Source organism: Rattus rattus, chromosome 5, assembly GCF_011064425.1.
Source record: "Rattus rattus isolate New Zealand chromosome 5, Rrattus_CSIRO_v1, whole genome shotgun sequence".
Taxonomy (NCBI): domain Eukaryota; kingdom Metazoa; phylum Chordata; class Mammalia; order Rodentia; family Muridae; genus Rattus; species Rattus rattus.
The window spans coordinates 46,487,456-46,511,121 of NC_046158.1; the positions used below are offsets into that span (position 1 = coordinate 46,487,456).

A 23,666-nucleotide genomic window follows, 5' to 3' on the forward strand; every position below is an offset into this window, starting at 1 on the left:
CTAATTTATAAAGTAGGCCAATCTCCAGCTATAAATTAACCCAACCTATATTTAAATATGAATTAACCTCAAAGCAATATTACAGAAAACATATCATTTATACATCTATGCAGGAAAATTTCAACTCATGCCTAACCTATATTGAGGTAATGTGTTTGTAAACACATAGCTAGTGTCCAGATCTGTGTTAAACCAGGGAAATGGCACTCCTGGTGGGAATATCACAGAATTGCAATATCCAGCCGTTCGGCCTCGGAATGGCTCCTGATAAAGCGATAGAACCACTTCCCAGGGTTAACCACTACTTCAAATACATATGAACGGCTTTGCCGTGTCTATTTTCAAATCAACACAAACAGGATCACTGTCCTAGATAGGTCTCTACGGCTATAATAAGACACTATGACCAAAAGCCGAAGAAGGAACCTGGAGGCAGGAACTCAAGCAGAGACCATAGGAGAAGGCTACTTCCTGGTCTTCTTCCTCTGGCCTATGGCTTGCCCAGCTCCCTTTCCTATACAGCCCAGGACTATATTCCCAAAGGGAAACAACCCACAGTGTGCACGCCTTCCCACTTCTGTCATTAATCAAGAAAACCCCTGCACACTTGCCTCTAGGCCAATTTAATGGAAGCATTTTCTCAATTAAGACTCCTTCTTCCCAGATGACCCTAGCTTATATCAAGTTAACAAGACAAACACAAACGAACAAAAACCACATCATAACCATATGAAACACTTATCAACTCTGGTTGATTAGAACATGAATATTTTTGTTTCGTTTTATCTATGTACTCTAAATTTTTAAAAATGTCTAAAACAGTTACATATGAAAATGTGTGTGTGTATGTGTGTGTGTGTGTGTGTGTGTGTGTGTGTGGTGGTGGTGGTGGTGGTGGTGGTGGTGTTACACTCCTTTAATCCCAGCACTCAGGAGGCAGAAGCAGGATGATTACCTCAAGTTTAAGGCCAGTTTGGTCTAGACAGCAAGTTCCAGGCCAGCCCCAATCATTTGGCAAGGCAAGACCTTGTTTCAGAAAAACAAAGGAATCCTCCTCTCTCCAGTCTCTTTCAGTAGGATTTTTTTTTTCTTTTTTGAAATTGCAGCATTGTGGAAATGCTCTTCTTTCCTCCCAAAGCCATGGGATGGGAACAAGTTACACATTCATTTATGCTCCCAAAGAGCTTGACTTCAGCTTTTTCGTTGTTTAGAATTGGACTTGCGTGCTAAATCTACCAAAAGGCATAATCAGAAGGGTAGGGTTCTCTTTTAACTCCCTTGGGTCCCAGACGCCACTGTGCTGTTGGCCACCGGGGTCTGCTCTCCCTGTGGGGTCACAGTTCCCGACACCCTAACTTCCTCTGAGCTGTCTTCGGTCTCCTGCACAGCAGCCACCTGAATGATGACACTGTAGTGTCCTCCTGGATCTACATGGACCTTGATCTACGTAATGATGTTGTCCCTCGGCAATAGCTTGCCTTCTGTGTACTTGGTCCACCCCCACAGCTCATGGACTCACATGCTTCTGTGACTTCTACGTCTTCTGTGTATGTGTAATTATAGTTCCAAACATGAAATGTGAAACTCGTGAAGACAGATAACACAGCACTGAAGAGCTCCAGCTCGGTGCTGGTTACCTGTGAGGGAAAGAACTATGGACGGTGTTTAGAATGTGGGCCTAAGATACTGCCTCCAAGTATCAGGGCGCCTGTGGAAATTCTCCCCAGACACAGTGACTCCGAGGTTCTGCATGATTTTTGGAAGGTACCGGGACATCTTCTAGACGTTCTGTAGTTTGAAATCCCTGCTATGGAAATAGTATAACACATTTCCTGTTTGAAAGCAAATTCAAATGAAAATGTAATCTCTCCAGGATCCTCGTTTAGTACCCCGAAGCCAGAGCAGCAGAAACCGAGAGAATGAGTGAGGAACATGAATTATCGGAGCCGAGACAGGCTCTAAATCTGCCATCCCTTGGTAGCTCTCTGACCGTACGTCCTTTGCCTGTGCTGTCAAACGGCTGGAGGCCCTCCAGAATGTCTTGTCTCTCTATCAACTATTTTTAAACAGAAAGAACGAGACACTAGAAAGCAATAACTCATTAAATGAGATATGGATTTTTCCCCTTTGCACAGTGGAATTTATTTCTGCCTCTTTTCATGAGCAAACACAAATCATTTTAATGATTTCCCTGAAATGTAATTAAAGCTGTTAAACATTCCCATCTCTACGAAGGGACACCAGTTATTCTAATCGCAGATTGATGCTCGTGGTTCTGTGCTTATCGATGTGAGGCAACAGCTGCTGCCCAGAGTGCGATGTGTTCTAAGCCTGACTTTTATTCCCAACCCCCACATCCTTTACGTCCATTTGCTAAGCTGAAACAGCTGATTTCTAGATTTTTTTTTTTAAAAAAAAAATAGGGTAAGGACTTTTTTCTTTCTTGAGGTGATCCAAACCAATGACCTGAGTTTGTTATTTGACATTTTAATTCTACCTTAGAGGGATCAACGAATTTGATAGGCTATTATTTTGCCTCTTCAATGCTTTATCTGGAAGACAAAAGGATAGTTGGTCTCATTCTATTGGCTGATGCCTATGATTTTAGACAGAGTCTCAGGAGACACTATCTCAGAGGCATTTGGCTCCCTTAGCTTGCCAAAAACGGCGTAGCCATCTAATCAGCGGGTTGTGAGAATGTAACTACAGACTTCCCAAAACCCAAAATCTAAATGTCTGTGTGTGGGCACAGATGTTTGTTGTTATTGTTGATCCCTTGGTTGCTGCCATTTAAAGAAACAACAAAATGATCTTACATCAATAAGCAATTATAGCATATCATCCGCTGGAATATCATTCAGCCTTAAAGATGTGTGTACAACGTGGATGTGCTTTATGGATACATTTGATGATTCTTCCTGCTTGAGACCTGCACTGGTCAAGAACAGAGAGTGAGAAAGTTGAGTGGCTGGGAGGAGGAGAAGGGATAGGCAGTTATTCCTTCGTGGCTAGAGAGTTTACATTTTACAAGATGAAAAGTGCCACAGCAGTGCGAATGTTCTTCAGAACAGTGAACTGTGTCTTTAAAATGATGTTGTGTATAGCATGTAAATCTTATCATACTAAAAACATAAACTGAGATTGCAAACACAGAAGGATATATCAACAAATTAAATCTAGCACACGGATGTAGGGGGACTGCAAAGTGGAGCAGGCTAGTGGTGACCTTGAGACTTTCTGCTGCCCCATCTGCTTACCAGCGCCTCCATTACTGAGCCATCGGTCTTACCTGTGGTAATGATACCCACCAGTCTTCCTAGAGCCTTGGCCTTATCAAAACAGCATTCGGAGACTGTCTCTGATGTCTGCCATCTCTGTCAGAGCACATACTCAGAGCATTTGAAGCCTGCATTGTCCCAACGTGGCTTAAAAATCTCTCCTGAGGCTTCACTTGGCCTCACTTTTGAACTTCTCTACCCACTGGAAAGCAACAAATCATCAAATGTGTGGCAAGAGCCCAGTAACTTCCTCTAGAATCCGGTAACATTGCTCTAGAATGCTAGTAGCCAACAAAGCTACCTGTGTAACCTTAACAAGCCTAACAAGTGTGCACTCCTCACGTCCTTATTCACCCTTGCTAGCTAAAAGTTATAATCCAGTTGCAGAATTTTCGTTATCCTGCATAAACTCTGGAGGCCATCTTCTTACCTATAAGCCAGAGACTCTGACGCCTCAGCTCTCATATAGGTTAGCATCAAGAATTGATTAGAATTAGATGGATTAGTTATCCATCAGAGTGCTGGAATGTTCTACGTAGAGGTACCAGGGGAGAAAAGTAGTCATCCATCTTACCAGCCATGAGAGCTATAAGTTACAGTACAGAAGAACCTGACAATTGATCTGACCACTGGTGCAGTAATGGCATGGGTGTTACGGGAGTCAACAAATGTTTCTAGCTGAATTTAAAGCCTGCTCTGCCAGACAGAACTGTCATTCCTGGTAGTATCAACGAGGCCAAAATTCCACAACTGGCTAGGCCCTGGAATAACAGAGACCTTAATATTCCCTAAATGAGCACAGCGCAACGTGGCCCTGAAGTTCTTGTCTTTATACCCACTAGATTAGTCCATCTCCTGTCACTCATCAGAGAAGCTTATTTTTGCAGCAGATAGCTACAACAGAAACTCAAACTGGTCAAAGTGCAGGAATGAGATTGTGGGATGCTCAACCCTTAATGGGATGTCTGTGATACACTCCTTCACCCAAGGCTCAGGGGTCATTGTGGAAGAAGGACCAGGAGGACCACAAATGCCAGAGGGAACGGGCGTGTGCATTCAAACAGCATGCTGGGAAAGACAGCACTGCTGCTCACATGAGCTCACAATAGCGATGGCTATGTATGTAAGATCAAGTTAGCCAAAATTCTAGCATGGTCGCGGAAGGGGCTCATGAAGTGCCACTCCAACAAAAAACTATTGATGACAACGGATGACTTCTGCTTGATAGAGAGTCAGTTTTCTTCAGGGATGCAATGACCGAGAGACTATTCATGCTCCAGTAGATTATCCTACACTCAGGCGTTTACAGCAACACCGAGCTGACTCAGTGAGTTTAAAAAACAAAGGAAGGAAAAGTGGAGGTGAGACTAGGGAAGAAGTTGGAGGGGAGGGAAATAGGTGCATTTGATCAAAGCATGTTGCACGCATGCATGAAATTTTCAAACAATAAACACTTATATACATAAAATAAAAGACTATAGCGGCTGGAGAGAACTCTTGGTGGTTAAGAGTACTTGCTGCTCTTACAGAGGACCTGTACAGTTCCCAGTACTCGTATCAGGTGGCTCACAACCTCCTGTAACTCTAGTTTCAGAGGATCCGATGCCTTCTGGTCTCTGTGGGCACCTGCATGTATGTGGTGTCCCTAGACTCATGCAGGTACACACATATATAAAAAAATAATAAATAACCTTAATTAAAAAAAAAGAATATTGGGGCTGAGATAGCTCACTCAGTAGATTTGCCTAACACAGGCCATAGGTTCAATCCCCATTAACACACACACACACACACACACACACACACACACACACACACACACACACACGCACGCACGCACGCACGAGGTATTGTTACATGTCTACCATCCCATCAGTAATTCCTGCCCACATCATGTAGAGACAACAGGATCAGAAGTTCATATCATCCTTTAGGTCATCCTTAACTAGGCTGGGCTACCTGAGACCTTGTCTCAAAAGAAGAGAGGAAAGACAGGAGAATGTGGTATCCATTTTGCTGTTTGTTTGTCTATTTATATACTTTATTTAATGATTTTTTGCAATAAAAAATTAAAATACATCATTTTCTTTCCTCCAACCCCTCCTTTGTTACCTCTCTCTCACTTCACTCCAAATACATGTCCTCTTTTTCTTTAGCTGTGATTATTAGAGCTTATTCTAACATATACTAGGAGCCACAACTAATTACATTTTCCACAAGAAAGTCCATGCTAGGAACAAAAATGGGTTGAGCCCTGGCACTAGATGGAGAACTTGCCAGTGGAAGAAGTGTGCCCAAGAAGGCTTGCTATCTCTGCCCTGGTAACTTAACTGGTGATAGGTGTGTATTTCCTGATTTTAGCTCTTCTTTTAAAAAGAAGACTTATTTTATTTCTATTTATGTTATATATGTATATCTGGTCTGTGTGGCATAGGTGCTGGGAACTGAACTAGAACCTTGGAAGAGTAGCGAATGTTCTTAAGCACTGACCCATGTCCCCAGGCCCTTGTTTTAGCAACACTATGGCAACACTGCTAACACTATGGTAAATGAGACCAAGAAGAAGCTGAAAGCTTTCCCTCCCTAATTCTGGACAAAACAGTTAATAAACCTGTTTTTATTACTAATTTTAAAAAAATATTTGCATGCACACATTTGTGTGTGTGTGTGTGTGTGTGTGTGTGTGTGTGTACATGTGCCCATATGTGTGTGTGTGAGAGAGAAAGGGTGTGTACCACATCCATGCCCCTGAGCATGTTGTAGGCTACACGACATTTCTGGGACTTGGTTCTCTCCTTTCATCATGTAACAGAGGTTGCTGGGCCATCTCATTGGCCCTCTTTTTTTTTTTTTATACTCAGTTCTTGTCTCCAGGTCTCCTTTTGATGAAGCCACGACCCATCATGTCATCTTTACTCCTCCAGAGGCAGGGAGGAGGATGGGCCTTGCCTGCTTTGTCAACAACTGTGGAAGGACCTGAACTGTCAGAAAGCATTTCTAAGACTCGCAGATAGGTCTTCCTGGGCCTTTGTCTCCTCTGAAACATCAAAGCTGTGTCTTATGCCTTCTTTTCTCTTTGTCTCCTTTTTTTTTTTTATTTAAACAAACAGCTGGTAACTTGTAGCGTCTGCCTACAGGCTGTGTGAGGGTGAAGGATCAGAGGGAAACTGGAGTCTTAGTGGGGGTATTAGGATATAAGTCATATCCCTGCGCTGGGAATCCCTCTGCACTGCAGTTGGGATATACCAAGGCAAATCTGGACAGTTTGCTCGAGCTATCTCACGATGGGGTGTGTGAAGGCTAGTACGCTTTGCATAACAAATACTTGATCGACCCTCTTTTTTATTCTCTTCAGAGCATGCTGGAGCTGGAGAAGGAAAGAATTCAACTTTTATGCAATAACTTAAACCAATACAGCCAACATATTTCTCTTTTCGGACAAACGCTGACCACAGTGAGTAGTGGAGACAGCTCTGTTTCGGGTGTGCACGGGAAGGTTAGCGGGAATCAGTTCTTCAACCACCCCACTCTGCTTTTCTTGGTGATCCAGTGCCACACACAGATCCACTGTGCCATCAGCAAGGTTGATGTTGAAAAAGATATCCAGGCTCTAATGGAAGAAACTGCAGTCCTGTCTATAGAAAACAAATCGGAGCTTCTGCTGGCTGACTACTTTGTAAGTATGGAGAGGCGGGAAGTGCCTTTAACAGCATGGCCATGTATTGAGAAGTCAGACTGAGAACAATGAAAAGGAAAGGGTGTCTGCTCCCTGTCCCCAAGTCCCCAGCCCAGACTCCCGAGCCCAAAGCTGGCCTTTGAACTCTTAATCTTACTGCTTCCACCTCCAGAAGACTGGGATTGCAGACCTGTGTCACCATTGCCTGGGTGGAACGCTCTTCTTTTGTAATAAAGATGTTATTTTTGTCCATAGCGGTATAAATAAAGCATAATCTATGGGTTATACCTGCAGTGGTATTCCACATGGACAAGAAAGCAAGGTCTGAACTATGGCAAACTCATTCCCAGGACAATGACATTAGTCCATTCATGAGGAAAACACTCTAACATCCTGTCTAATATCCTGAAAGTCCGTCTTCTCAGTCCTTCCACTCGGTGGTGGGACAGGTGTTTCTTTTTTTTTTTTTTTGTTTTCTTTTGTTTTTCTAGACAGGGTTTCTCCGTGTAATCCTGGCTGTCCTAGAACTCTCTCTATAGACCAGGCTGGCCTTGAACTCAGAGATCTGCCTGCCTCTGCCTCCCAAGTGCTGGGGATTAAAGGCCTGCACCGCCACCACCTATATTTCTATCTCATGAACTTTGAGGGGCATTTAAATCACACAGTCTTTTGTAAAAGTGGGTGTTCAGTGATTGTGAGGGTTTTCTGAACAAATGGTAAACTGACTCCCAATTCACTAGCTTAAACATTTACTATCTCACATTTACATGGTCAGGGCCTCTCGGTCCCTCACGTGGCAAGGATAAAGGACTTTAGATGTCTCAAAGCTCTACGAGGAAAGGCTTAATTTCCAAGTTCACTCATGACTTGGCAGGGCTCTCAAGGTCCTCAAGAGCTGAAAATGGGAAATGTCATTTCTTTTCATATAAATTTCATTATAGCATATAGATGTGTGTGTGTGTGTGTGTGTGTGTGCCACTATAGTTTTCTCCTATTTACCCTGCCTCCCATGACCTTTCCTTCTTCCTCTTCCCTACTCTTGCGATTCCCCCGTCTCCCCTGAAACACTCTCCCTTCTGCTCACGTCACACGCAACCCCTTACTCTCGCTGATTCTCCCCTTTCTTCCTCCCCTCTCAAAGTTTCCTTTCTGCCTCCACTTTCTGTATCTGCACACTTATATGTTCACAAGCACTCATGCACACACAGGCACAGGCACACAGACACACACACACACACACACACACACACACACACACACACACACACAGGTACCTTTAAATTCTGCAATGTGAGTCTGTCCATCTCTTGCCTTGCAACCCGTGGCAGCCTGCTCACCTCTGGATGAGTGACCAAAGAGACCCAAAGCCCGAGAGATGAAGCCCAGTGCTCTGTAAGCCAGTCCCAGAAGTGACCTCCCATCTCACCACGGTCTGTTTGTTAGAAGTCAGTAAATGTAACCCTTCCTTACCCAAGGTCGAGGTGCACAGAGATCTAAGTCCCGGGTGAGGGAGACATTAGCATGTTTTAAAGATCCCAACCCTTGAAAACTAGGACCAAAAGACCTGAGCCCTACTCTTCGGGCATTTGGGGAATCCTGCCGTAGGATGATCCTTATTGCTGAAAATTGATCATCTTCCCCAATCAGAGCCCAGCCATCTCGTGTCTGTTCCTGGGCCCCAGCCTCCTGGGTGTTTGCATGACAGATGTGAGCTGAACATACACTCAGCTTCTTAGAGGAAATTCTCTGCCTCTGGGAGCTTGTCATTTTAATTAGAATGTTCTAGGAGCTAGCTGATCAAAAACAAAACAAACAAAACAACAACCACACACACAAAAAAACCAACACAAACACAAAATCAAAAACAAAAGCAAACCTCCCCCTCTGTGCCTCAAGCTACTGGACTCAAGTGACCTTCATACCCCAGCCTTGCAAGTAGCTCGGAACTCCAGGAACCTTCATTTTTCCTTTCTGTTTCAGTGGTGGGAGGAGTGACTATGCACAGGGCCCGGCATAAGTGTGGCAGGGGAGCACATTTTGCCCCACACTTCGTACCTAGGAGCTGATGATTGACCTGTAAAAGTGGCTTCCAGAAGCTCTTTCCTGTGCTGTCCGCTGGAACTCACCCACACTTCCAGCTCTCTCCCAGCCCTGATCTGCGCAGCCAGCCTACTCATGCTCTCCTACTGCATTAATCAGACACCTGACTGGCTGGAGCCAAGAACTGGTACCCTACTCAGAGTACAGGAGACGGAGGGGGAAGGGAGGAGATGGGGACACACTCTGAATCCTGACCACATTAACCTCTACCCCCTTCTACCAGCCACGCAAGTTGTTTAACTTTATTTATTGATTAATTTATTTAATGCATATACATTCAGAGACCAGAAGAGGGCATCAGATTTCCCTTATAGATGGTTGTGAGCCACCATGTGGTTGCTGGGAATTGAACTCAGTACCTCTGGAAGAACAGCCAGTGCTCTTAACCACTGAGCCATCTCACCAGCCTGCCAGTTGTTTTTTTTTAATTGTCATTATTTTCCTACCTTGGCAAAGGTGAAGGGTGCTACTAGCAGCAATGTGTGCTCAATGCAGAAAGGGGGATGACAGGAGCCCAAGGGGACAACGCCCTCTTTCCCTTCTAGCCTTAGATGAGCAGGAGTACAGGGATCGTATCTCCTGATTTCTTGCAAAGGGAAATGAAAACGCCCCAACAGCCCAACTTGTTGATAAAATAAGGGAATTCTGGGAAATTGAACCAGGGTTCTATTGCACTGTAGGGAGTTAGGATGGCTCACCTACAAATGACATGCTCGTGGGAATTTATGATTAAGAAACTTCACAGCACTAGAATTCAACTGTACAGTTAAATCTGTCTCAAATGACTGATTAGGATTATCACGATATCCTTGAGGCTAAGTTTTCCAGAGCCTCGATTCTCAGTCGTGGGCAGTGAGTTTTTATCCAGTGCTGTAATGTTTATTCAGACAGGAGCACTCGAGACAGGGGAGGGAGCTGAGAGGACCAGTGAGCCGAGTGGAGCTGTTATGCATTCTGCAAAGTCCCTGTTCAAAGGGCTGCGGTTTTATATGCCTCTCCCGGGACTTCTTTTGTGGGGGAAGAAGGACAGAAGGAGAGACAGTCCATGCCCTCGAGTGGATTGGTTGGAAGTAAAAAGAAAAGATGGGTGTGAGGATGAACATTGCCATTTCCTTCTTCCAACACTGTTTTAGAGCCTCAGACGGGCAGAGGGACAGTGTACTGTACCTGTTGCTTTCCTACCAGTTATAATCAAAATGTCCCTAGTGGGCTGCCAAGGCAGCTCGGGCGGTGAAGGCACTGGCTGGCATATCTGTAACTTTCATTTCAGACACGTGGCAGAAGGACAGAACCAATTCCTGCAAGTTGTCCTGTGACAACAGGTGCAACTAAATAAATGTAAAAAAGTCATAAAACACCACTGTCACCTACTGTTTATCAATACAATAAGGCTATTCTGGGACATTTAACTGGGATTCTGTTGAAATGTTAAGAGGTGGCGTTGGTGGCAATGCACCTTTAAATACTAGATGTCCCCCAACAGACCCAATGCAGGAGCCGCACCATGATGGAATTCCTCGGGTGAGAACTTAGGGCTAGAGTGAGGGCTCCTTGGTTTAGTCAGTTCTCACCTAAGGGTTGTGAACACTTCTGAGGCCTCAACTCTCTGCAGCCCCGAGAAGGAGTGGTGGAAAACCTGGGGTGAAATTATTGTTTTTGTGTTTAGGGACTGAATACCTGCTGGTTTCGGCCGTTCTTCTTTTGTTTCTCTATGTCAGGGGTGGGATGAGATAAACACAGCCAACCTCTTAAGAGTAAGAAGTGCGTATCATAGAGATGCAGGGAGGCATATTGTTTGCCCTAGAAAGAAAACCCTTTAATCAATCTGTCATACCTGTGTGGGGGTGACACGCTCACTTTGCGTCCTGTGTGACCTCTTCACGGTGGTTTAGCTAAAGCCAGGCTCTCTCTCAGTACCCATGGATCTAGTTTTTCCACTCCCACAATAGCTCCTCCATTCCTTTATGGGTTCAGCCACCTTCTGCTCCACCAGGTTTTTTTTTCTTTTCTTTTCATCCAACCCTGAAGGAATCCATATGAGAACTCATACACCAGCAGGTATTGTGGCTTATGCTTATAGTACCAGCTCTTGAGAGGCTGAGGCAGAAGGATTGCTGTAAGTTCAAACCCAACAGACTGAACTAAATAGTAAGATCTTATCTCAAAATAATAGTAATTTAAAAAAAAAAGCAAAACAAAACCACATAAACTTGGCAGCTTCAATCCTAACCTCTAATCCACACAGGCTACATGTTCTTCCAGCAGGTTTTTGTTTGTTCTTTTGTCTGTTTTGTTTTTTCTTTTTCTATTACTGCTCCTGATAGACTCTCCACGGAGCCCTGTTCTCCTTTCTTTGCACTGTTTGAACTCCGTTCACTGGACCGAGAAGTCCTGGTAAAGTCTACACACAGTCTTGCTGCTTGTGCTATTACTGCACACGTGGCCTTGAATCGCTGGTTCTCCTAACGTTGTGTTTTGGGAGCTAATTGGGTAGAGCATCCTCTGGGGGCTGAGCATTCGGTCTAGCTCTAGTTGTAGTCCTCATACCAAGCCAACACGGCATTTAGTACACATCTGTTCCACTCCAAGGCAATCCTAACTTGGGGCTCGCACTGTAGAGTCCTACAGTGGATGAATAAAGGCCTCAGGTTTGAATCAATATCAATAATGTCATGAAACATGAGGCATCCTACAAAGAGTTTATTTATCAAGAACCTGAAATCACTATAGAAAATCTCTTCCTCCGAGAATAATTTGTTTTACTAAATAAAATGCTCCCCTGGGCACTGACAAATTGTGAACGAGACGTCTCCCAATCAATCAGGCCTAAAACAGGGAGAACAATGTGTGTGAACCAAAGACTACTTTTATTTTTCAATCCTGCCCCCTCTGATAAAGTTAAAACCACCAAGTATGACTGAGAGTCTCAGAACGACTAGGAGCAGTGACTCTCTCTTTTCTGTTGCGTTATTAAATGTCTTTTTCTTTTCCTTCCAAAGGAAGAAGATCCAAAGAACCCAATGGACAAAGAGCGACGGAAGTCTTTAATAAAACCCAAACTGTGGAGACTGCAGAAAGACATTGAAAAGGCCTCAAGAGACAAAGAAGGTGGGTGATTTTCATGCCACAGAACCATGGCTGGCCATGCAGTGTGAGCAGAGCAGACTGGCCTCACACGTGTGACCATCCTCCCGTCTTGCCTGTGCGGTGTCCGGCTTGTGTTAACGTCCTTGGATGCTGAATGAAGGAAAGGATTGAGTCACACTCAGAAGCCTTACTTGGAGTTAGCATTTGTCTGCTTTTGTGGGTGGAGTTAGGCAGGGATCCTCCAGAGAACTGCATTTTAAATCTAAGTTGTGTTCAATTAAAGGAAAATAAGTTAAAGTCATATGCAGGCAGGTGGGCTGGCTCAGTGAGTAAGGGCACTTGCCCTGAAAACCAGATAATGTAAAGCAGATCCCTGGAACCCAGGGAAAGGTGAAGTGGGGGTTGGGTGCTAGGGGGGCACACCACCAAGGCATCCTGTGACCTCCACATATGCTCCGTGGCACATGTCCCCATGTATTACACACACACACACACACACACACACACACACACACACACACACACACACCATTAATAAATAAAATAAACCTTAAAGAGTCGTGTGTGGCCTCTGCCATGAGTTGGAATGCAGGCTGGGCTACATGGTGATTTGAAGCCTGGGCTATATAGTGGGTGAGACCCTATTTCAAAAAATCAAAATCAAGAAAACAAAAAACGTATAAAAGGACGTTTTTGTCATTTTCGAGAACTATAGAAGTAGTTCACTGCTGTGCTTTAGAAATGCACAGTTTTATTGTTTCTCAAAGTGGCTGGGATGAGAGGCAATTTGTGTGATCCTAACATGGTTTGGGGCTTTCATTTCTGTCCTTTTACTAAGTTTTGAAATGATGCGACATTTATTCATGTCAAATCGCATCCCGGGGATTCAGATGAGTTAGCATGTGAAATGATTCCAAAAGCAGGCCAGACCACAAGACAGCCACACACCTGTGGTCCAGCGGCGTCCAGCGTCTGAGCGTGGACCGCGGGATTTCATGTTGATGGGACTCGGATGGGAGAGGTAAAGAAAACGAGGAAGAAGCTAGCACAATCGTGTAAATGTAAGGAACATTGAAACAGGCCAAAGGAAACTCAAAATCTTATCCAGAAAAGTCCAGCCAGATCCTGTAAGCACCAGCACTTCTCAAATTTCATCAGCTGAGGGTAGCCATAAATGAACAGTATGTTATCCATTGGGTAAGGCCCTGTGACTCCTACATAGAGAGAATCCCCCTGACATTAAGGAAGTCCTATGGGGGTGTGTCACTTCCAGCCTTTGGGCTTTCTTGGATGGGGACTGTCCCCTGCTTTGACCTACTAGGACTGGGTGAAAGGTGACCTAGAACATGCTTTCATTTTCAGGCCTGGAACAGAAGCTTAAAGCACTTGCTAGCAGTGCCTCCTTTTCTGATGCCAAGAGCCAGAAAGATGCGGAGACCCTAATGGACGAGGTAAATATTAGCGGAGTGCATTTTGTAATGAACCGGTTATTTTTAGAATATTTGTCTTTCAGCCCAGTTACCCTGTTCGCTGCTCCTTCCTCCTGACTCAGAACAATTGAGTGGGAGAGTTGAGACCGCCGGCTCCTCCACGGGCCATTTGGGGGATGTGGAAAACTCCTACCGCCTAGAAATGCTTATTTTGTTCTAAATTGAATTCTCCAAAGAGATGCATTCTTTAGGGAAATCACAGACACTTTGACCCTGGCAAGTGATTGAAATCACCGGGTAGCCATTCACAAGAAGCCAATCTTATGATTTCACTTTGCTGGTCGCAGAAACCCGAGATGTTAGCGTTCTTATCTGAAAAGTGGAAATATTGATACTTAACCATACAGCTTTCTGATAATATACATCATTGTTCAGAAAAAGCTACGGCGGAGCTCGGAGAAGGAGCTCTAAGTGTGATCGACATCTCGTTTGGCTTGACTATTTGCTTTATAAAGTGGTGGGGAAGTATACCCACATAGCCATTTTGTTTCCACTTTCAGTATAATGTCCAGTAAATCTCGAGGGAGCATCCTCAATCCATTATGAAACGGTCTTTGCACCCTGTGATTTTGCCCAATGTAAGCTAATGTAAGATTCTGAGCATGTCTTAGGTCTGCCAGCCTAAAGTGGGGATGTTCTGCTGGTTAGCGTATTATAGCAATTCTCAGCTAACACTGGGCATATTGGGATGCAACTTCATCATGAGTGGAGGCGCGGCTAAAGTTCTTTTTTTTTTTTTAAAGATTTATTTATTATATATGAGTACACCATAGATGTCTTCAGACACACCAGAAGAGGGCATCAGATCTCATTACAGATGGTTGTGAGCCACCATGTGGTTGCTGGGATTTGAACTCAGGACCTCTGGAAGAGCATTCAGTGCTCTTAACCACTGAGCCATCTCTCCAGCCCCGCGGCTAAAGTTCTTAATACAATTCTACTTTCTATTTTCCTTCAACTGACATCAGAGTCCTCTGAAAACAAGAAAGAGACGGGGCTACAATCAGGAAGAAGGCATGGGGGTGTGGCAAGAAGGGCAAGGGGGTATGGCAAAGGAGGTCATGGGTGTGGCAAAGGAGGCAAGGGGTGTGGCAAAGGAGTGAGCTATTTTAGAGACAAACTTTTGGAGGAATTTGGATAGGAGTGGGAAGGTGCTAGAAGAGGGTATGTGCTGTGGTCTGAATGCTAAGAAGTCGGCTCATATTAGTTAATTCAAGAAGAATCCCGGAAGAGCAGGCATTTTAATAATATTTTGAAGGATCGAGGAATCTGAGAGAAGTTTCTCTACCCAACCCGACTCTCCTGAGAAAGTAGGTATCTCATAATTGTCCCCAACTTGAGAGTTCAAAGTGGCTTGGGAAAAGCTGCCAGAGGCAGCCAGCTATAATTCCAATATATATATATATATATATATATATTAGAATAGATTTTCTTTCATGGGAAGGCTACTGCAGAAATGACCCTAATGCTTCCTATGAAAATAAAAGGTCTAAATCTGTTTACTTGGGAACAGAGATCTGAAATCCTACTGCAATGATGTGTGGGTGTAATTTATAGGAAATCACAAAACAGACTGTGGGGACATTTTCTGTGATGGCACAGAATGTTCAATGAACTAATTCAATGCACATGGTATTTACCAAAATAAGGCCACCAAAAGCATGGCACCAGTTTCTCTGGCTGTCTGTGCATGAAGCTTGCTTGTCATTCTCAGAATTAACAGTGTATTATCATCGTTTGTTCAAAACCTAACCTGACTCACACAGAAGAAAAGGGAAACGTTAATCCACGATCTCATGATATCTATGAACACAAAGCTTTCATGTGGTGGGTACCAAATGCCATGGCAACTCCCTTGGACAAGCTGTGCCTCCAGGAAGAGGGACACTGGTGGTACTGATGGATTTCGTAGTACCCAGGGAAGAGTTCTTGGAGGGGAAGCTTGGCTTCACTTAAATTCTTTCCCGTTGCACCGTCTCCTGAACCCTGAAGCACCGTATTTGATTGAAGGAGGTTAGCAAAGAAGCATTCAGAGCAGATGCTATCTGCACAGGCTGGGATGAACGCCGCTCTAGAGAGAGCTCCGTGTGTTCTCTGATGCTTTGAAATGCACCAGTGCTGGGGCCTAACACCGGAGGGATGGGGAGTCTGGCTTTCAGTCGAGCTGTATCTGTTCCAAGGTGCAGTGAGCTGTGCTGGGGATCAGGGCTGTTGATGCAGAATTTAACTTTATAGTTGAGACATGAGGGTGACAAACACTATGCCAGAGAAAGAGAAAAGAGAGGTAGAAGGGAGAGGCTAAATCACACCCTTCCTATGTGTATTCTGCAATGTGATTGCTCCTGACAGAACAGAGCCAAAAAAGAAGTAATTATAAAGTTTTAGTTCAAGGTCAAGGCCAGAACAGGAAGAAGCTAGGAGCTTAACGTCACTCCTTGTTTTTATACTCAAATATGCAGGATACCACATCAATACTGGTTCCAGTTGAGAGGAGCCATGTTACTAAATTTTTCTGGGTAATAACAAGATGTGCCTCTTTCAATAATAGCAAACACAACTCCCACGCATTTTGGTGGATACTGTGTATATTCTCCATTTTTTAAAACACTGCCTCGTGGCTCTCAGAGAACCTTCTGCAGTCAACACTTATTTTCTTTCTTGTTCCTCGGGAGGGGGTGGGGTGAGGATGGAGCATTGTCTAAAGCTGTTCATTGTCACAAACTTATCAAACACGTTTTCTTTGCCATAATTTCGAGAGCAAAGTCTAAGTAAGACACATCCCGGTTTTCCCCTACATTGCATTGAGTAGACATCTTACTCTTTGTGTTTCCCCTGTGTATCTGTGTGTGAGCTGAACGTATGTGTTTCTAGAACTCTCTCCCTTTGAAGATATGAGGAGATTCCTTTATTCACGCGGCTGTGCCTCGTTCTTGTGAAACGTCCTCATGTGACTCTGTGATGTGTCCACAGAACAGCTTGAAACTAGACCTTTTGCAAGCGAACTCCTACAAACTGTCGACGGTGTTGGCAGACCTGGAGCAACGGCCAAAGCCCTGTCATCCGTGCAGCAACTGCATTTTCAAGTGGAAAGAAAAGGTAACGAGATCGATCGGGTGGGGCATGCTGGGATGCGCCTGCGCAGTGGAAGGGCCTAAAAGAACGTCAAGCCAGCAACGTGCGCCATATTTAAGCCCCAGGTTCTTACTGCAGCTATTAAGATAAATTTACCTTTATTCCTTTTGAGCACGACAAAAGGCTGTAAACAACAGAACACATCCTTTGGAACGAGACTAAATCACTCAGCTGAGAAAAAGCTTAGGCTTTCTTCTCTCTCTCCACACCTTAACTTCAGCTTCACGGTGTGCTGCTGTAGAAATTTCTGCTGACTTGAAATTTGGGTATTTCTGCAGACCTAAACTATAAGATCTTATGCATCGGGTTCACCTTAGCACAGTGGAAATGCACGCCCCGGTGCACAGTCTATGTGATGTGGATAATAGGAGTACAATTTTAAAGCCCACCAGGTGTCTGTGAAGGGCTACACACACTCTGGAAATTGTCGGTAGACAGTTATTGCTTGTAGATAGTTCTGTTACTGTTCAGAAAAGGGGATTGTAAGCAAACATTCAGTAATGAAGGGATGATATTCTTTCTGAAGAGACCCATAAGCTCTGAAGTGGTCTCCATCATTTTACTGGGGCCTGTCTTAGGGTTTTACTGCTGTGAACAGACACCATGACCAAGGCAACTCCTATAAGGACAACATTTATTTGGAGCTGGCTTACAGGTTCAGAGGTTCAGTCAGAACATGGCAGCATCCAGGCAGGGATGGTGCAGGAAGAGCTGAGAGTTCTACATCGTCATCTGAAGGCTGCTAGAAGAATACTCGCTTCCAGGCAGCTAGGATGAAGGTCTTAAAGCCCCACCCACAGCGCCACGCCCACTCCAAAAAAGACCACACCTACTCAAACAGGGCCACACCTTCTAATAGTACCACTCCCTGGGTCGAGAGCATTTACAGACCATCACAGAGGTCCATTAAACTTGGATTTCAAAAATATCGCTACGAATGTTTCTATTAGGCCCTGGCATTCAGGTCCAAATAGGAAGCGTGGACTATGAATTATGATAATCGTCTCATCCTGAAAATATTTTGCCTTTGGAGCAAGAAGACTTAAACACAGAAGGTTTTAGAAATGTTTTGATTATGTCTGCATCATCCCTATTAAAAAACGCACACACAAATTCCAAGGAAACGACATACAGAAAACAATGTCTCATGAATATTTATAACACGGTCGTTTAGAATTACTTTCTTTTTACTAAAACCTATTTGAACAGGAGCACTCTCATTCTTACGTGAAAATATCCCGGCCTCTTTTGACGAAGAGATTAGAGAAAGCTGAGAGCAAGGCCCCCGCGGGTGAGCAGAACAACCCGAGCTCTTCACGTCCAGGTAACCCTGTGCCCCAAATAATTATGAGCTACATCCTATGGTTAAATCACATCTCTATATTTAAATATGATTTCCAAACTACATTTACCTGTAGTTGTCAAAAAAAATTTTTACCTCATGGTTGAGAGTAATGAATTTGTTAAGCATCTGAATTTTTATTTCCAAATGTAGAAAAATAAAAGTAGGAAGGAATCACAGAGTGCAGGCTGGGAAACTCATTTAATAACATGAGAAGTTATGAATGCACAGGTACACATATATACATGTATATATACATGCATACATACATACGTTGTTGAACCCACATAACTCTACTCAAATGGTCCCAGTGATGGCGGCGGTGCTCCTCACTACCTGCCCCAGTGTTCTGGGATCTCCAGGGGAAGACACATACTCACGGCCTTATATTTTAATAAGTGTTAAACAACTCAATGGCTGGGCCACTTCCAAACCTCCACTTTCCCCTCTGATAGTCCTGAATTATTACTAAGACCTATATTGCATCTGGGCTGCCCCAGACCCAGACCTGAAGCTCCCTCCAGCTGAGTTCCCCAGCACCTACAAGACAGCTATGTCCTCTGTCCGGCACCTCCCAGGCGTGGCCTCTATTCCTTTCCTGGCATGTCAGCTATCTCCCTTCCTGCTCCTTCCTCACTCAGTCCCTTGCCTGGGAATCCTAAACCCCCACCTCTGTCCCCCTGTCCAGCCACTGGCCACCAGCAACCTTATTTACCAATCAAAACCAACTGGCTGTAGGGTCCCTCAGTGTCTTACGTGCGGATGTGCAGTTTCTTCGTGTAATTTTGGGCACCAAATTAACATAATACTTGCAGCATTAGATCAAATCCACAACATACATACATACATACATACATACATACATACATACATACACACACACAGATACACATACACACACACACACACACACACACACACACAGGTCATTGTCCCTCAACTATATAGCTTTATACCTTTATCTCATATCTCCTGGGTTGTTATTGTTTTTTTTTTTTTTATAAGAAATGAACCAGAAAGATTTGTAGTAAAACCTAAGGCACTGAGGTCCGCATAATCTATTCAAAAGAGACTGGTGAATTTTTCGAGAAACAGTTCCCTAAGCAAGAAGGGATGCTGATAGCATACACTCCAAATAGCCCCTAGCTCTACCTGAATGGCAAATCTGATGTGTTTTAAAAAGAAAAATGTGTCCACTAGACATATTACCTAATGATATAGACTGTGTTCGTGTAGAGAGCAAACAATTTTAAATTACCATAGTTGTTATCAGTACAAGAGGAAGTTTTTCTCCAGAATTTTATTTTCCGTTTTACAATCTGGGTTTGGGGTATATAATATGCATAATTTATATCCATGTTGGGTATATTATAGATATTTATTGAATCAATGAATAGATATTATATAAAATTATAAAGTTCTTGAGAAAATTTAAACTAGGCACCATACTGTTAAGCGAAGAATCCCGACTGTGTTCATTTTGCCCACTAAGTCACCATGGTGACTATAATTTATTCCAAAACTCTAGGCTCTAGTGTGTCCCAAGGCAGCAACCAACTTTGCAAAGCCCTATACACCTTCCAAGCCAGGCAAGACGATGAGTTAAACCTGGAAAAAGGTAAGACGCGTTCTCCAATCTTTTAATTTCTTTTTCACGTTGCGACCCCTCCTGAGAATAAGCTCCTGTCTTACCAGGACAGTGGTAACTTGTTGCTGGCTGAGGTTTACAGAGATAAATAGGGAGCCCGAAACTAAGGCTCATCTAATGACAGCTAATGGTCATCTCATGTTTCTGTGTGACAGGCACTGTTGCAAGCGTCTCATTCGATTATTAGTCACAGAACCATAAGGCTGACATTATTTATTCCTGTGTTATAGCCAAGAAGAATAAAACACAGAAACCTTAAGTACTTTGACTAAAATCACAAGCAGGGGCAGAGCACAGTTTGAACTTAGAACCCAGTAATGCCCTGGACCACAGCACTGCACTGGGGCAGAATGCCACTAATAGGAATCCATTGGAGAAAGAGCCCTATATTTTTGTTTTTCAGACAGCAGAGTTGCAGAAAAGCGAAGTGATGTCTTCCTTAGTATGACAGAAAGTTCTAGAATCTGAGTCCATTGATTAGTATTTGTCTCTGATATCTCAGAAAAGAACTGAGAGTCAGCCTAAGGAATCAGATCCCTCTGTGTCAGACATATTTCCCAGGGAAGTGTTTTCTGATATTTTCTATAAACTAATATTCTTAAGTAAGATATTCAGCCTCTGCTTTCTTCAAGTATCTCTAGTTGCATGTCCAAGCTAAGGCACAGGGACCTATAAATGTGCCCATGGAAAAGAATTGTGCCATAAGAATTGTGCTTATAAGCTGTGACCAGGATCTAGCCATCCACTTGACTCTGCCTCCAAAGTACTGGGATTAAAGGCGAGCGCCACCCCTCTCGGACTCATTCCCTGTTTCTGTGTGCCAACAGTGTGGCGAGCATATCCTTCAGTTATTATCTGCAGAGCATTCTAAGGCAGACACGGTTTATTCCCGTTTTCTAGCTGGGAAGAATGAGGCACCAAGGCACGTGCTTGCCCTTGTTTAGAGGGGGCTGCCTAATTACCGCAGGCTAGTGTGATTTTTCTCCGGGCTTCTCCAGAACTCAGGCGTCCTGAGTTTACGTTCCAAAGTTTACATTAAACAACCATCTTGCTTTTATCAGTTGTCTGTTGGTTGTAAAGCCCGCCTATACTTTCTATTCTAAGCAATTCTTTTCAATGAAACACAGCATCAGAGGCTAGAGAAGCTGGCGGTATAATTCCCAATCATTTGTCTGGATTTGTTTAAATTTCATCAGACAACCTACTGTTGAGAGAGAGAGAGAGAGAGAGAGAGAGAGAGAGAGAGAGAGAGAGAGAGAGAGAAAACACAAAGTCAGAATGAGCTCACATGAGAAGACACAGCAGACCATGGCTGAGTAGAGAAGCAACCATTTCCTGTGCCCTCAGAATAAAGCTTGAGCAGGAAAAGAGTGAGCAAAAGTCGAACCTGACAATAGTGATGAAGACGAGCAGATGTTGGGCCCTGGAGTGGGTGTTTCTACTTGGATGTGTGAGAGGCAGCTTGTTAGTCAGTCTTTTAATGCTGTGAGACAAACCATCCGAGAAAAAACAGCTTAAGAAAAGAAACGGTTATTTTGGCTCCTGGCTTCCCAAGTCTCAGTTCGTTCAGCTGTTCAGGTCTATGGAGAGGCAGAACATTTTCTAGCTGAAGGTTGTAACAATGGAGAAAAGCTGCCCAATCCTTGCTAGCCAGCAAGTCTGGGGTAGGCAGGAAAGGGGTTAGGGACAAATGACCACCTTCAAGAGCAAGCCTTTCAATGACTTCCTGAAAACGGATCTTTCAATAGGCCATCGATAGGAATGCATTGATGATGTCAGCACCCTCATTCTCCAATCATCTCTTAACAGCACAACCCTCTGTAGTCTAAGCCTTCAACACACAGGCCTTTAAGGGGACACTGTTACAAACAGTAACATGGCCAGAGAAAAAGAATTCTTTCAAGCCCGAGGTTTAACCAAAGTATTGGAAGTATGCTGGGCCAGCTCTCAAGCTTAGTTTCTAACATCACAGTAACCCACCGCTCCTTCTCATTTTACTTTTTATTCTCTGTGAATTTCACATCATGCACCCCAATCCCATTCCTCTCCCTGTCCCTTCAAACCCTCCCTCCACCCTTGCAACCTCCCAACCGAAAGAAAAAAAAATCTAGTAGTGGAAACTGTAGTGTGTCACAGTGTATCCCACAGTGTGCTCTTTGGTCCACACTACTTGTAAATGTTCATTGGTCTGGCTTCTGCTACACTATCAATACTGGATCCTCACAAGGACTCCTCTTTGATATCCTGTTGTTGCCCTGTGTCATGGAGATCCTTATAGCTTTGGATCTGCAGGACCAGCCCCTTCATGTGCTCCCATAGTTCACAGATGGGGTAGATGCTGGGGTCGGCCAACTCAAAGCCCTGGAGCTGGGTGTGCGTGGAAGCTGAGTCAGACCACCAGGGTGAGCTCTCCAGCACTGCCCTGGCTAGGCCAGCTCACCCAGTGCTGCAGCCAGCAAGGGCACAGCCAGCTGTCCTGCTCTCATACCCTTGAGGCCTGCTCATCAACAGCAGTCCTGCCCAGGGGAGGTGCAGGGCCCACTCTCCTGAGTGCTCAGCCAGTGAGGGGTGGGGAAGGGATCTCACCCACACCACCACAGAACAGGAAGACAAGTTTGGGGCCAGCTCTCCCATGCTCACAAACTTAGGCCTGGCTTACTCTGCCCCTGCAGCCAATGTCAGCTCTACTGTGCTACTCAGGTGAGGTGCAGGGCCAGCTCTCCCATTCTCACGGGTCTGGGGCCAGCTCTCCTAGGGGTAAAGGGGCATAAAGGGTATAGGAAATTAGGTAAGAACTGTATTAGAAATTCTGTTTTCATTATGTCCTTAAAATTATCTCCAAATTGATATTTTATTAAAGCTATCTACATTAATGAATGGAGGAGGCCATGGGAAACTGCCGAAAGTTCAAAACTGAATGCAGATGTGACACAGGGAGTTACCAAGTTTTTAGGAAAAACTATTAGGGAAGACATACTTCTAATAAACTATTCTAAACCATCATGGCCACCATCATGCCCCTTAAGATATGGACAGCAAGGAAGAGCTTGCTGACAACCTATCCACTGTAGAGCAAGCCAGCCATTAAAGTCTATCAGGATTCTGTTTCTATGCACACTCTTAGCACAGCACAGTAGTTCGTCATTTCCCTCTTTCTAGCACTCTCCGTATTGTAGCTGTTTCTTGCAAATGCTCAATAAAACTTTGCTTCACCTGACTCAAGCGCAGAACGCGATGTTACCAAGTAGTTCCCCAGATACAGACTGTTCTTAAAGATTCGTACCAACCCTTACCTGGCATGTGTTCGCGCTACACAGAACCATCTGTCTAACTCGGTGTGCGTCCTCACAGGAGACATCGTGACCATACATGAGAAGAAAGAAGAAGGATGGTGGTTCGGCTCTTTAAATGGGAAGAAGGGCCATTTCCCTGCTGCCTATGTGGAGGAGCTGCCTCCAAAGGCTGGAAACACAGCTACACAGGCATAAAACAAGAATGGACGCACCAGTGGCCTTGCACATTCTGTAAACAATGTGGTGTTAAAAAAAAAAAAACTCTGCATTTCACAGTGCTCTGTACGTGGGGTTATTAACTTCAAACAGAGTCAAATAAAAGACAGTTGAATAAGACAAAAGGTTTATGGGTTCCTAGACTTTCTAAAAACTCTAGAGACGGTCTACCTGTGACAAAGAGGAGACAGTTATCTAGACTGCCTGAAATCATATCATAATCTGTAAGCACACAATAGGTAAAACTTAGGTGCCTTTTTATTTCTAGATTTGGGTGGCGACTAGACCCAGCAGGCCTCTAAGGGGTCAAGCAAGGCCTAGAAAGTAAGAAAGAACACAGACCAAAGTCAGTTAACAGTGACAGGCAAACAAGATTCAGTGTAACAGACACAAGTTGGAGAGCA

At 44.1% G+C, this 23,666-nt stretch overlaps 1 protein-coding gene across 1 annotated transcript in view; it reads left to right on the forward strand.

The window, feature by feature from the left end:
- The window catches only part of Nostrin (nitric oxide synthase trafficking), a 57,797-nt gene extending 34,410 nt beyond the window's left edge, over window positions 1-23,387 (forward strand). The window contains exons 9-16 of the mRNA XM_032903426.1: window positions 6,634-6,732; window positions 6,829-6,954; window positions 12,054-12,162; window positions 13,504-13,592; window positions 16,602-16,727; window positions 17,973-18,087; window positions 19,634-19,723; window positions 23,105-23,387. Coding sequence (XP_032759317.1) covers window positions 6,634-6,732; window positions 6,829-6,954; window positions 12,054-12,162; window positions 13,504-13,592; window positions 16,602-16,727; window positions 17,973-18,087; window positions 19,634-19,723; window positions 23,105-23,241 — 891 coding nt within the window. The 3' untranslated portion in view covers window positions 23,242-23,387. The remainder of the gene's footprint in view (window positions 1-6,633; window positions 6,733-6,828; window positions 6,955-12,053; window positions 12,163-13,503; window positions 13,593-16,601; window positions 16,728-17,972; window positions 18,088-19,633; window positions 19,724-23,104) is intronic.
- Window positions 23,388-23,666: the final 279 nt, after the last annotated feature.